The following is a 14,110-nucleotide window of genomic DNA, read 5'->3' as shown; positions in this document are numbered from 1 at the left end:
GAGAGTGGCTAACACTGGCCTTGAACATTCCAAAGTTTGCACATTCCAAACACCCAGGGAGTTCTTGAGCCGCCTGCGGGTCTGGGCAGGAGTCAAGGGTGTGTTTGTCTGTTTAACGCTACCTGTGACTCCAACGGGGCAGCTGGAGCCCAGCCCCAGGTTCAGGGGTGGGGGAGGGGAGTCATCCTTTTCATTCCACCCACATTCCTGCTTCGAGACGTTGTCCTTCCCACAGCCCAGGAGAGGAAGCCCTCCCTGCCTCCTGGTCCTGTCCTGGCTGATTGGACCTAATCCTGGCCTGACAGCTCCCTCTGGGAGTCTACAGCTAAACACAGAGGCTGGTGAGTCGGCCCCGGGGGACCGGGGGAGCTGAGGCTGCCATCTCAGGATAACAAGCTCAGTCATGCATCCCCTGACTGGGCAGCTCGACAGAGAGGGACAGGTGACTTGAGCTCTGTGCAGCTACACACTGAGCCACGGCGGAAGAGAGGGAGCATGTCCCCATCCCCATCCCCGTTCGCTAGACTGGACTAGGCTTCCGTGAGCCAGTGTTCCACAGGAACGCCCCCCCCACGCCCACGCTCAGAGACGTCTGCAAATAGGCTGCTGTTCTAGCAGTCAAGTAGTATGGGAACACAGACAGCCCTCGGAGTGGACACACAGGGCAGCCTAGGGTTCTCACTCCATTTCCTGAAGGGCCTACTGTAGGGCAGCAGCTGGCACCTACTGGGCACACCTCACAAAGCCTGGTTCTTTTCCCGGACATGGTATCCAAGTTTGCCCACAGTCCCATAAGGGGGAGCCAGGATCTTCCTTTCCTTTTTTTGCTGAGAAGAGCGGTAATGTGCCTCAGGGCGCCTGCAGATTAGTGCAGCGCGGAGGCTTAAGCTGATGCGCCAAATCACTTCCAACTGATCTCACCAGAAGCCAATTATGTAAAGCAGGGCTGAGGGCAGTTCCTGCTGGGATAAAGGAGTGGGGGGCTGCTGCTGGCCTGTCCCCCAGAGTGAGATAGGACAGGAGAGCAGGGGTGGGGGACTGACCACTGAGGAAACTCCTTTGGGCCTGTGTCCCCCGAAGGTAGGTAACAGCCGCAGAGGAAAGAGGGAGGGCACAGTCTATGCATGTACAAGGCATTCAGGACGTGAGTGTTACGGTCCCTCTGATTGGTTGTAGTCCCAATCAATAGCTAATTGACAGGCCACAGAGTGCTTTGGGACCCGCAGGCTGTTCCCACCCTGCCCTGTGTGATTTCTCACAATGCTTGCTACTCATATCTCCTTTAACTGTGTGTGTGTGTGTGTGTGTGTGTGTGTGTGTGTGTGTGTGTGTGTGTTCTGGGGATTAGAATCAGGTCTTCATGACTGCATAGCAAGTACTTTACTGAGCTATTTTCCCAGCCCTCTCCCTACATTTTTCGATGTTTCCCATGGGCCACTGGCTGCTCGCACCCACCCCCACCCCCGCGCCCCAAGCTCCCCAAGGGTAGGGACTCTGCTTACCATGTTCTTCCTAATATCCCTTGTGTTTCTCCGTGACTGGTGGAAGTAGGGACCCAGCGGGGAAGGAAGGAGGAAGAACTGTTCCAGAGCAAGCAACATCCCATTTTCTAGATGTGGAAAACCCAAGGAGGGGAGATTAGCCAGGGTCACACAGGAATGACAGCTGGATTGAGCTGGTTACCTGACGCTGTGGACCATCCAGGATGTGTCTAGGTATACACTATCGTGTACAAATCCGGATTGGATGTGGCATGGGAGGGTCTAAAGCCTCATCCTATAGCCAGGGTTTTCTTAGGTGGGGAACAACTTCCCCTTCTGGCAGGAGCAGGTGAAGCTTCCTAGAGCCGGAGGCAATGAATGGGTCATGGAATAGAGAATGTGCTAGCATGCAGAGCCCGAGCCTGGTAGAAACAGTGCCTGCTCTTAATGTAAAGGAGAGCAGGCATGCTTGTCCACTCCATAGGAAAGTGACAGTCAGGACTGCTGATTTCACCCCGATGGGACAAATCTCTCTTCTGGGCAGGGCAGCCGGGGTAGAAGAGCTCTGAGTATGTGGCAGGGACAAACTCTTCTCGTGTGCCTACAAGGCTCTCACTTTAGTGGTCCATGGTTGTTCTGCACGCTTTGGAGAGAGACCGGGCCCCGAAAGCCGTGGGAATCTGCACGAATCCTAACAGCGGGGCAAACATTTATTGGCCACTTATTCTGTGCCAGACCCAGCTCTAAGGGCCTCGAAGGCACGATCTAATTCACTCCTCACAAGCCGAATGGGCAGCTTGCCACAGTCACACAGCTGGCTGGTGGCAGAGCCAAGATTTGGACCCAGCTCTCTTGGCTGCAGACCCTGAGCTCTGAAACCCCGACTTCCTGATGCGCTGGATTTCAATGGGTCCAAAACACTCGAGGTCTGGTCTCACCTGGTCCCGTGTAAGCAGATCCAAAACTAGGGGATTTGTTTATGGAAGGGCCTAGATCATGAACTGAAGTTTGCCATAAAAATTTTGTGCGTGTGTGCGTGTGTGTGTGTGTGTGTGTGTGTGTGTGTGTGTGTGCGCGCGCGCGCGCGCGCGCGCGCGCGCGCAGGTATATACAGTCAGGGGAGAGTTGGGGACTATGGTTTCTCTGGCCAGTCTACTCACCTGTTCCCAGCCCATCTGGAGGGATGGGCACCATTGTGGTTCATTTTCATCTGGTGCTCCTGAGCCGCCTTAATCACGTTGGCCCTCAGCCTCCCCACCTTTTAAGACTGAGGGCCAAGGCACACAGGTCCAAAAGGCAGTGTATGGATCCTAGGACCATGCCCCCTCCCTAGCCCGTCCTAGCAAAGCCAAGCAGCTCAGGCTGGTTGCCTAGGAGACAGTGCTCAGAGTATACCCATTGGTTGTCCCAGGCTCTGAGGATGAGAATGAGGAGGCTCTGGGCTAAGGCTACCATGTATGCAAATGTTGTGTGTGTGTGTGTGTACACAAACTCACTTCGGACTCTGCCTCCCCTAATTCTTCCCTCCTTAAATTGTGAAATGTGTCACTCTTGAGCTCAAGAATAGCTGCTATTGCACAGGCAACTCTCTGTCAAACATCCTGCCTCAGCTTACCCAGCCATCACCCCGTATCTGTCCTTCTCGCCACAGAAACGTCACGTGCCAATAGGAGGGAAGAGTTTCTCTAACGCAGGGAGATCTCAAAAGCAAGGACAAAACACTGAAGTAGGTTTTCATTTTAAACCAGGGGACTTGGAGCTCAGGGTCTGGGACCCTTTGAAAAGCCAGTACCTGTTTTTGATCTGCCCGCCTCTCTCTGCATGAATGGTTACTGTACCCTAACCTGCCTCTGCTGGTGGGCCTCTGGACTTCATAGCTAGCTATACATGCGGTCCCCAGGTGAGACCCCTTGTGAACTCCCCCACAGGATACTGGGAAAGCTGCTTTTGTGGGGCCCAGCTGGGCTCTGGGAACCCATCCTGCTCTGCTGGTCTCCTCTGCTCATGTCCTCACTATAGGACAGTCCACCCATCCCTCTAACCCACGCCCCTGAAAGTCCTTTCTGCCTGGGTGACTGCAGGGACCCATCAACCTTGCACTGTCCCTGTCCTTCCCAGCTGCCCCACACGAGAAAAGGCAATTGCTGTCCTCCTGGCTGGGTCAGCCAGGACCCAGCCCTGGCTCTGGCTGTGGGGCCTGCTACCCTCCCTGCTCCTTGTTGGGGTTCTAACTCCACTCCCAGTGGCCAGAAGACTCTAGCTGCTTTTCACTAGTGAGCTCACCTGGTCCCCACCTCAGCTGTACAGGAGTGGCGGGGGGGGGGGGGGGGGGGGGGGGGGGGGGGGGGGGCGGGGGGGGGTAGGGGATGGGAGGCAGAGGGGCAGGACGCATCCCAGGTGGTAGATGACTAGTAGGTTTTGGAGGAAGAAGACACAGGAGTGGGTAAGGAGACCTCCAAGGTACGTACGTGAAGGCCTGTTTGGATGAATGTTTGGATGAAAGGCCTCTGGGGACTCTGTACGGAATGGCATTTGAGGCATTGTGGGAAAAGGGCCAGAAAGGGCCCCAGGGCTGGGGGCAGGTGGAGGGGCTACAGGTCCCCTGTTGGTCTAGGTGGCTGTCAAGGTAGCATGGCATCCTGCAGATGAGGATTTATGGGCCAGACATAGTCCATCTATTGGAATTGTTGCTTCTGCTATCATAGGCAGGTCAGGCTTGAGTGTGACGGGATCCCCTGAGGCCAGGGAGGAAGCTGGAAGCTGGAAAGGGGTAGATGGTGTTGGTTTCTCTCAGGCTCTTGGGAAAGATGAGTTCAGAGATGTTTAGGAACTTGTCCAAGGTCACCCACAAAGCATGTCCACTTCTAGTGCTGGGCCGTGGACAGGGCACGGGAGAGGCTCCGCCCGGCCTGCTTTGCCCTCCAGCACTGGGTGCTGCTGTGGAGGCCGCTCCATTTCCACCCAGCTTTATTCCTTGTGTCCTTGGAGTGTCCCTTATGAGGCTGTGGAGCTGGCAGGTAATGGAGGGCCAAGCTTTACTGTGCCCATGTCTCTCTTTACGACGCCATATTTTTTTTAACGAGCTATGTAAATGTCTGCGAGTCAGAACAAAGTCAGGGCCTCCGGCTAGCCCCTCCCCCCACTTGCCTGACCTTGTGTGTCTTGTGGGAGAGTTTTCTGAGGGCTGTGGTGGTGGCCTCCCTGTGGCCACTTCCTGGTTCAACTTGCATCAGAGCAGGGGCTGCTGCGGAATGACTCCTTCTGTGACCTTGGCCCTGTCACTTCCCTCCCTGTACCTCATCTACACAGTGGGAATGCAGAGCATTTTGTGCTTTGGAAACATCCTGGTTCCACTCTGCAGCCCTGGGCGCTGGCCGGGCCCCTCTGAGACTTTGGTTTCTCATTGTCAAAACAGGCTGAGCACCACTGCAGTGCCGATGAGCCCTGGGCCCTGTGTGGGTCACAGAGAGGACCCCCCACCCCCACACCTGCCTGGTCTTCCCTTCCTTTGCCTTCTTCCTCTTGTTCCCTGGAATATTCCGCAACACCATCCCAGGGAGGTGCCCCCACAGTACAGAGGGTCTGGGAACAAGGATGGAGCTGATGAGGGTGCTCAGAGAACCAGGCTGTGGTCCTCTGGACTCAAAGGAACTGGGGGAAGAGAGGGTCTGGGACGGTGCTGGGGCGACCCTCAGTCTCCATGTCCCTAGGGGCCTCCCCAGCCCTCCCTGGCACAGTAACATCAGGGTTGGGGATGCAGATTGCGTCATAACAGGCGGCCATAAATCCCTTTGCAGGCCGAGCAACCAAGCTCCTGCGGAGATCTCTGGCCACCTAGGACTGCACTGCATGGTCACCGTGTCCCCAGCTCCTAGCAGATGCCAAGGCCAGATTGCCAGGCCTTCAGAACAGATGCTAAACCTTATGTCTTGTATTCTGATCAGAGTTCTACATTCTACAGAGGTGCCAGGTGGTCTAGGAGATTAACTGGCACAGATATTGACCCTGGGTGTTCACATCCACTGTGTTCACCTACCCACACCACAGCATGCTTGCCACCAACACCTCATGTACCCATGAAAGAGAGACGGAGGTGCGGTAGCTGTGCCCACGTCAGGGATGGGGAGCATGCATTGGTAGTGCTCCAGAATGAGCCCTGCCTGGCTTACAAATCGACCTCAGGATGGGCCTAGGTGTCCTTTCTACTCCCCAGCCCTGCAGGTTCATCTCTGAAAGGGAGGATGTTAGAACGTCTTTGGATTGGGATTATAGAAGAGCACGGAGGGACGGCTTGTAGCCTTGTCCCCACACAGCCCTGGCTCACCTGTGACTGTCGGGATTACTGCCCCTGCCTCTGCTGCAGCTGCCCCCGAAAGGATATTGTACCAGGCAACGACAAAGCCAGGGAGTCTTGGCTGTCTGTGGTCCCTGCAGTTATCAACACTCTCCTGAGTGTCCCCTACTCCTGAGGAAACTGTAGAGGCCTGCACACCAACGGATGCATCCTCCCAGGACCAAGGGACTATAGATGTTGCTGCAGAAGGCAACTCCCAAGGTCTGCAGCACCCTTCATGTCTTTTAGTATGAGTATGCAGCTCCTCCTTCAGGCTAGTCTCTCTCCTCCCTTGAGACTGAGGAGCCTGTGACACACCCAGAAGGAGCCCAGATGCTTGTATGGAACGTTCTGGCCCAGGCCTCATGACACTTGACACTTGGTGGCTTCTGTTACACCGTGGTAGAGGGGAGCCTCCAAGAAGATGTTATGGCTAGTCTGGTTGGACCTCGTGGAAACAGAAGCCAGTTGTGCCCAGCCTTTCCAGCCTCCCTCGATAAGGTGACAGACATGGTCAGGAACTACCTTGGGTCTTTTAGCGCCCCCCCAATCAAGTCTCCCCTGGTAGACCTCCCACAGGACAGAGATAGGCTACTGTCCACTCCAAGCTCTGCCCTAGTTCTGGAAGAGGGGAATACCAATACATGATTGTGGCTCGAAACCACTAAGGTTTGAGGGTAGCTGGGCAGAAACAGGAAATTCTACCCCAACCCCCACCCCTCGGGCCCTTCTGTGAATTCTTTACCCAATCTGGCCTCTGCAACTCCTTAGCCACAGTTAATTGGACAGCCAAGGCATTGGCTGGTAGGTGACCAATCGGATTCACTTCCTTTGGGGCTATGACTGAAGAGAGGAGAGACTCTAATAAGCTGTGCTAGGAAGGAGACTGGAGTTGAGGATTTCCTAAGAGCAGGTGGGAGTGTGGAAGTGTGGGAGTGTGGGAGGAGTGAGGGAGGAGTGTGGGAGTGAGGGAGTGTGGGAGGAGGGAGGGGAGAGGGAGGGAGGAGGAGGGAGTGACTTTCCGTCTTGTATGCCCTGTTATCGCAGGAGGGTAGTCACTGCCTGGTGGGTCTGTGCTGTCCTTGATTTTATGTTTTTTTTTTTTTTTTTAATCTGCTCCCCCCTCCAGGCTGGCCTTGAACTCATTACATAGCTGAGGATGACCTTGAACTCTAGATCCCCCAGCCTCTACTCCTGGGATTACCAGTGTGTTCCACTCACTTACATGTGGTCGCAGGGATTGAACCAGGGCCCTTGCGCACGCTACATAAGCACACTCTACCACCTGAGCGGCATCCCAGCCTCCGTCCTTGTCTTGTGCCACAGGAACCCTGACAGCAGGCCTTAAGAGTCCCAAAGCCTCTTGACCAGCTAGTGACAGGACTTCCCCAGGGACCCTGACGTCAGTCAAAGGCCCATCCTGCCTCTTCCCTTTGCTGTCTATAACCCCTTCTCATAGGTACGCACAAACACGGCCCTGCCCTTCGGGGCCCTGGGTATGACTGTTCTGTCCTAAGCAGGAAGACTGGTGGCCATGTCTGTTCTTACTTCCCCACACAGTTAGGTCTCTAGGAGCCATATGCAGGGGATGACCAGGCTTGGCTTCCCACTGACCGCAGCAAGTCCTACAAAGTCCTTAACACTCCAGTTCCGGGGTTCAGCCACCATTCCCATTTGCCCATCAGGCTAATCACGGCAATCACCAGTGTTCCCCAAATCATACATTATCCTTAATATTCCTAGGTACCATAAAAATAGGATTCTGCACCCCATTTTGTACAGGGGTCTCAGTGGTGATGGGATTTGAACTTTAAAGCCTGTGATCTACCTGCCTCTGCCATGTGACTCTGGTGGGTTACTCTCCCTCTCTGAGCCTCACGTGACTTATCAGGGCTAAATAGGAAGAGGAGCTCTCTGCACCCTCTAGGGCTTATCCCCTGGGCTCAGCTTGGCCTGGTCCATTTGCTTTGTGGGGGTAGTCCCATCATCTCTCTGTCATGCCCTGCTCTTAGAAGTGGCTTTGGTTCCATCCCTTGAGAAATGGGTGAACACTCAGGATTCCAGATCTTGTCCTCTCTACCCCAAGAGCTTCCTACCGCTTCTTCCCTTGGTCTCAGGTGGAAAGATTAGTTGGGTGCAGCTCCCTGCTGCATTTGGGATGGCAGGACATCCCAGCAGGGCCACAGATGCAACCCCACCCCCGGTTCTGTATTTGGGACAGCAGGACCTCCCTTCAGGACTCCAGGTGCAGGTCAGGACCCCAGAATTATGATAGGGTGTAGGGGGCCAGAAAGTCTTTGATTCTGCCTGCCTCTGGGTGCAGGCTCCAGGCCAGTGCCTGTGTATCCTTGGTAGGGTCTCTGCTGCTCCTGTGTCCCTTCCAGAGGCTACTGGGCATTCCAGGATGCCCCTTGAGCCCCAGTGAGGCTTATGGCAGTCCTATGGGAGAGTACCTTCCTCTACAGATGACACTTTCCACAGTGAAGAGGCTGTGCCGAGACCCACCAGCCTTCTAGCTTCCAGACCAATCAACACTGTCCTATGACCCTGGGCACTCATCTCCCAAACTGACTCTTTACAACCTGATAGCAACCTAAGAATTTTCTCATGTCCCTGAGTTTCTGGGGGAACCATTTCTGTAGCCAGGAGTGAATTAGCGCCTTGGCCCCATTACTCTAGCAGCACCTGAGGCATCCCAGAGATCATGTGACAATTCCATATGCAGCCTCTTGGAGAGGAAAGACTGGATGGCAGAGAGCCTGGGCTCTGGGCTCTCAGGAGATGGCAGGCCTGCGGGGTTCTGCATAAGCATCATGCAGTATGACTAACCTCTTGATGTAGACCACTTACATGCTAAGGACCCTACATATCCAAGCCTCTCTGGTTTCCCATTGAGTTCTCTTCTTCCTGCATGGCTGAGAAGCCCTGAGCCAGGATGAGAAGGCTGAGGCTCAGAGAGTCTGGAAGCAGACCGTGGTCTAGTCGCTTGGAGGCTGACCAGCTTCAACTAAGTTACCGGCATCCCTGGTCCTCATCCTCTGTATGTGCACAAGAGCTGGATTTGACAGTAATCAACATTACCACCATAGTATCAGTCATCAAACATACCTCTTCCTCATTTGATCCTTCTTACCCAGCAAAAGCAGTGAGATCAAGTCTAGGCATGGTGGCACATATCTTTAACCCAGCACTCAGGAGGCAGAGGCAGGTGATCTGTGAGTTCTAGGTCAGGTAGGACTACACAGTGAGACCTGACTCAAAAAAAAAAAGGGGGGGGGATCTTTATTCTGCAGGTGAGGACCCGGGGCTTGGAGGATCATCCTGCCTAGCTGTGAGGGACAGAATTAGAACTTGAACACAGACCAGACCTTGGACCTCAGAACCTTGTAATGACCTGTCTAAGCTTCCTCTGGGGATCTCCACGGAGCCCTGTAGGAGGTCACCAGAGGGCTCAAACCTTGTCCAGAACCAGGGCAGTCCTGGGCAAGGCTGGCTAATAGCCTTAGCCATCAGCCAAGCTGGGAGCAGAGCCATGACAATGATGCCCGAGGAATGAATGAATGAGTGAATGAATGAGTAAAGGACTGAGTGCTCATTTCAGGCTCTCTCACCAAACATACTGCTCCCTCCCAGGCCTTGGTTTGGAGGTGGGAGTCCACTGAATGAGCTGCATTCTGGCAGTTTCTTGATACTGAGGAGAAACTTCCCTATTGTTCTCTGGCCTTGCTCAGCTGGGTCTGTGCCCCTTGGTCTCTGCATTGCTATAGCTTTCCCTTAGCCAAAGGATGCACGGGAGGCAGGAAACCCTGGACCCACACAGGACTGAACAGAAGCTGTCCATAGGAGGAAGCACCAACTTGGAGTGGAAAGGCCGGTGTCCCTGGCCTGTGCCCTCCCTGCCTGTAGACACGAGGCATAGTGCATGCTAGGTCTGCTGACCAAGCTGTGGTTAGTTTTTCAGTCAGGGCCCAAGGATTCTTTCTAGGAAAGTGCCAGACAACCACCAACTTGCCACTCTGTTGCTCAGGGCAACTTTCTCCATGGCCGAGTTGATTTGATTTGAACAGTATGGTCTAGGTGGAGGTTATTGTCTGGCTCTCCTGGTCAGCTCATGGGCAGCTGGGTCCCAGACCCAAATCCAAGAGACCCCTGCCAAGCCCAGGACAGGCCCAGAGCATGGCCTAGCGGAAGGTTTGATAGGGCTAGGTGACAGGCTGTCTCCAGACTGCCCCAGAATGGCCTCCTACCCTGAGGGCTCTACACAGGAAGTAGCAGACAGTCAGTAAATAGTTGTGGATATAAGACTTGGAGAGCCGGGCGGTGGTGGTGCATGCCTTTAATCCCAGCACTCGGGAGGCAGAGGCAGGCGGATCTCTGTGAGTTCGAGGCCAGCCTGGGCTACCAAGTGAGTTCCAGGAAAGGCGCAAAGCTACACAAGAGAAACCCTGTCTCGAAAAACCAAAAAAAAAGACTTGGAGAGAGATGGCACTCCCAATTTCGGTACATGTCCAGGCCAAAGCTGGCTTCTGTCTAGGGGTCTCCCGGCCAGAGGTAGAAGAATCTACCATGCGCTCTGGAGCTAGAACCCTGACTCTCCAGCCCAGCCAGTGTCCTAGGAGGAGCCTATGGGAGCCCAAGGAGCTGCCCCCCCTTCCCCAGCCCTGACCCCATGGGGATCCCATCCCACAGTGAGAGAATAATGACCATAATGAGAGCAGTCACCCACACATGTGCACAGCGCTTTACAGATTACAAAGTGTTTCACATACATCATCTCATCAGTTCCTCACAACAGCCCTGTGAGGTAGGCAGGGCAGGGATAATGTTCCCATTTGTACAGATGTGGAGACTGAGGCCCAGAGAGGGCCAGTGACCTGCTTGAGTCACACAACAGTGAGCAGCAGAGCTGGGACCAGAGGAGAAGACTCGGGCCTGCCTCTGGCTCCTGACTCTTTCCACTGACTGTGCTGGTCCCCCGAGGAGGACCCCAGCCTGGCCCCCACCTCCCCTGGGCAGCCAGCAGACAAGCCCTACCCACACCGGGCAGTCCTGTCCCCTCCCCTACTTCCTGCAAAAAGCTAGAGCTGGGCCCTGGAGCTGGGCTGCCACCCATGGCTCCAAATGGTGCCTAGCAGAGTGGGCCAGAGGGTGGGGCTGGAATCTCCTTCCCTGTTTTCCTGAGTGATCCCTCCCCACAGGGGAAGAGAAGAGAAAGGAGGAAGAGGAGGAGGAGAAAGAGAAAACAAGAAACTGAGTTGGAAGAAGGCCCCGGGCCATCAGGACGTCAAAAGTTTGCATTCCGACTAGCTATAGGAAATAGTTTTTTTTTCTTTTTATTATTTCAAGTTTTCATAAAAATCCATAATTATTGAAACCCAAGTTACAGAGGAAGTTTGTAACTTTTTTTTTTTTTAATTGAATTATTGACTCTGCCGTGTGTCGGTTCATCGGCTTTGGATTCGTCTGTCAACTCTGGCCCCTGTGCAGGTGGGGTCCTCAGGCCTGGCCTTCTGAAGTCCTGGTAGAAGAAGGGCCGGCGGGTGAGGGCTGGCGAGGCCGCAGGGGCTCGCGGAGGGAGGGGGAGAGTGGGTGAGGAGGGCAGGGAGGAGGGGGGAAGGCCTGGGAGTGAGTGGACAGCAGCCTGGCTCCTTCCCTGCCCGGTGTTCCCCTGGGGGGGTTCCTGGGCCCCAACCCCGCCCCTTCCTCATATCATCTTCATGTTGAACTTGCGGGGTGCATCAGCCGAGCTGATGCCTGCGTCCGACTTCCGGGGCACGTACTCGATTTCGATGTTGTGCTTCGTGTTGCCTTTGCCCCGGCTCCAGAGAAACAGCAGCACCAGGCAGAAGAGGACAACGCCTAGGAAGGAGATGAAGCCCATGGTGGTGGCGATGATGAGCGTCTTGATGTCGAAGGGGAAAGGCACGGTGGCGCGGGTGCTGTTGGCCTCTCCCTCGCCTGGCTGGTTGGAGATGAAGGCGAACGTCTTGTTGGGCTGATGGGGCCAGTCGGGCGAGTAGCTGCGCACGTGCAGGTGGGCGGGCATGGAGTCGTTGCCGCCAGCGTTGGCGGCGATGCACAGGTACGTGCCGTTGTCCTGTACCTGGGCGTAGCGCACCTCCAGCGTGCCGTCAGGGAAGACTGTGAGCCGCCCATTGCTCTTGGCTGAGACCAAGTGCTTGCGGGGTGAGAGCCAAAGGATGGCCGGTGGAGGGTCGCCATCGGCTCGGCACACAAACTGCACCGTGTGGCCCTCGTCAACAAACACCTGCTGGGCCTTGCGGTCCCGGATGTGGGCCCTGCGGCAGGTGAAGTAGTTGGGTAGGAGTACATCCGGGAAGTCCTTGAATTCCTTGCCCTGGACGAACTCGGGGGTGGCGCAGGTGGGTTGCTGCCTGTTGAAGTTCAGCCGCCAGCGGCGCCGGAATACCCACAGCAGCCGGCAGTCACAAGCCAGGGGATTGGAGTCCAGGATGAGTGTCTCCAGGTTGCCCACCGAGTGGAAGGCCGACTCCTCCAGGGTGGTCAGCTGGTTGCCAGAGACGTTGAGCACGCGTAGGTAGTTGAGCCCACGGAAGGCATAGGGCTCCACCACGGCCAGCTGCCCGCCCACCAGCTGGATCTCCTGCAACCGCAGCAGCTCATGCAGCATGGAGCCTTCGATGGTGCCGATGGGGTTGTAGGAAAGATTGAGGAAGCGGAGATAGACCAGATGGCGAACGGCCAGGTAGGGCACGGCGGTCAGGTTGCAGTGCGTGATGGACAGGGAGGTCAGGTTGAGGCCGTAGAGGCAGTTGGGGGTCATGGTATCCAGGTAGGGCCAGTGGGAGATCTCCAAGACCTTGAGTCGGTAGAGCCTCTTGAAGGAGTAGTCCCTGATGGCATTGATGTTGAGATGTCGGAGCCGCAGGACGATGAGGCCATGCAGGTGGGAAAGTGCCTCGGTGGGGATGGAGGTCAGATTGCATTTCTCCAGGGTCAGCTGCTCCAGGCTGTTGAGGCCGCTGAAGGCTCGGTGGGAGATGTAGACGAGGTCGTTGTCACCGACCTCCAGGGACTTGAGGTTGTACAGGTCTTGGAACATGTAGTCCAGCAGGATGACAATCTTGTTCTCACTGATGTCCAGCTTGGTCAGGTTGCTGAGGCCGGTGAAGACGCCCAGCGGGATGAGCTTCAGGCGGTTGCTGCGCAGCCCCAGCGTCCGCAGGTTGAAGAGGTTGTTGAAGGCGCCGGGCTCCACGGCGCTCACGATGTTCTCATTGAGCTCCAGCTCCTCCAGGTGTGGGAAGCTGGCGAACTCGTCCTGGTTGAGCGTCTTGATGCGGTTTTTGCCCAGGTCCAGCAGGCGAGTCTCCGTGGGGATGCCCTCGGGCACCACCACTAAGCGCTTCCGGTGGCAGAGGACTGCTCGGTCCTGCGCGGAGCACTCGCAGCGGGGCGGGCAGCCTGTGGCAGAGCCTGACAGGGCGGAGCCCAGGACCAGCAGGAGAATGGGCTGCCAGCAGGCCAGGAGGGGGCTGGGCATGCTTCTCACGCCCCCCACCAGCATCCTCTCGCTCACCTGCAGCGGGAAAGCAAGCACAGGAGAGAGGCGGCAGTAAGCAGGCCGTGCTTGCGTGCGTGGCTGGACCCCCACCTCGTGCCCGGACCCCCACCTCGTGCCCATCCCCGATGGAAAGGCTGCAGAGGAGGGGCAGGGCCATCTCCTTTAGGGTTTCACAGACAGTTTACTCTAAGCATGTCCTGAGTCTCAACTCACCCAGAGCCTCAGCAGCAGCGATCAAGCCAGGCTGGGTGAGCCACCCAGATTCACAGAGGCTCAAAGGGCTCAAGGCCAGGTTTCTGGGAATAGTCCCGCAGGGGAAGGAGAACGCAACTGGACCCAGCCCACAGGGCAAGGACTCCTGAGGCTGCTGGGCATTCTACCCTGGCAGACACCATGATATGTTCCACTCAACTCTGCCACCGAGTCCTGGGTGGCCTACAAACCCTGGGTACCCGCAGAAGGTACCAAATTTACTCTAGGATTGGGCACCATCCAGAAGCCAGAACCCAGCCAGGAAGTCTTAGCACCTGAAGATCTCACTTGGGGTCCTGTGGGTCCCGTGAGCCCTGGACTACCTCTTCTGCAAGCACCTTGATCAGATCAGCTATTCAACCCAGGACATGAGGGCTTCCTGCATCCTGGCCTACCATGGCAATTCCTCCTAGAATGTCACATCTCTAGACTGCAGAAACTCTGTTTTGAAGACCCAGCTACGCCGGAGAAGTCTTAACTGATTCCCAAGATGAAGGA

The 14,110-nt window shown here is 55.8% G+C and overlaps 1 protein-coding gene across 4 annotated transcripts in view; it reads right to left on the bottom strand.

Annotated features, from left to right (window-relative positions):
- Positions 1-10,539: 10,539 nt before the first annotated feature.
- The window catches only part of Lingo1 (leucine rich repeat and Ig domain containing 1), a 35,136-nt gene continuing 31,565 nt past the window's right edge, over positions 10,540-14,110 (bottom strand). For all 4 annotated transcript variants that reach the window (XM_028865043.2, XM_028865044.2, XM_028865042.2 and 1 more), the window contains exon 2: positions 10,540-13,375. In XM_028865043.2, the coding sequence (XP_028720876.1) occupies positions 11,519-13,363 (1,845 nt within the window). In that variant the 5' untranslated portion in view covers positions 13,364-13,375 and the 3' untranslated portion in view covers positions 10,540-11,518. The remainder of the gene's footprint in view (positions 13,376-14,110) is intronic.

This window comes from Peromyscus leucopus, chromosome 7, assembly GCF_004664715.2.
Source record: "Peromyscus leucopus breed LL Stock chromosome 7, UCI_PerLeu_2.1, whole genome shotgun sequence".
Taxonomy (NCBI): Eukaryota; Metazoa; Chordata; class Mammalia; order Rodentia; family Cricetidae; genus Peromyscus; species Peromyscus leucopus.
The sequence above is the reverse complement of the archived record's forward strand: the minus strand, read 5'-3'. Positions and strand labels throughout refer to the sequence as shown.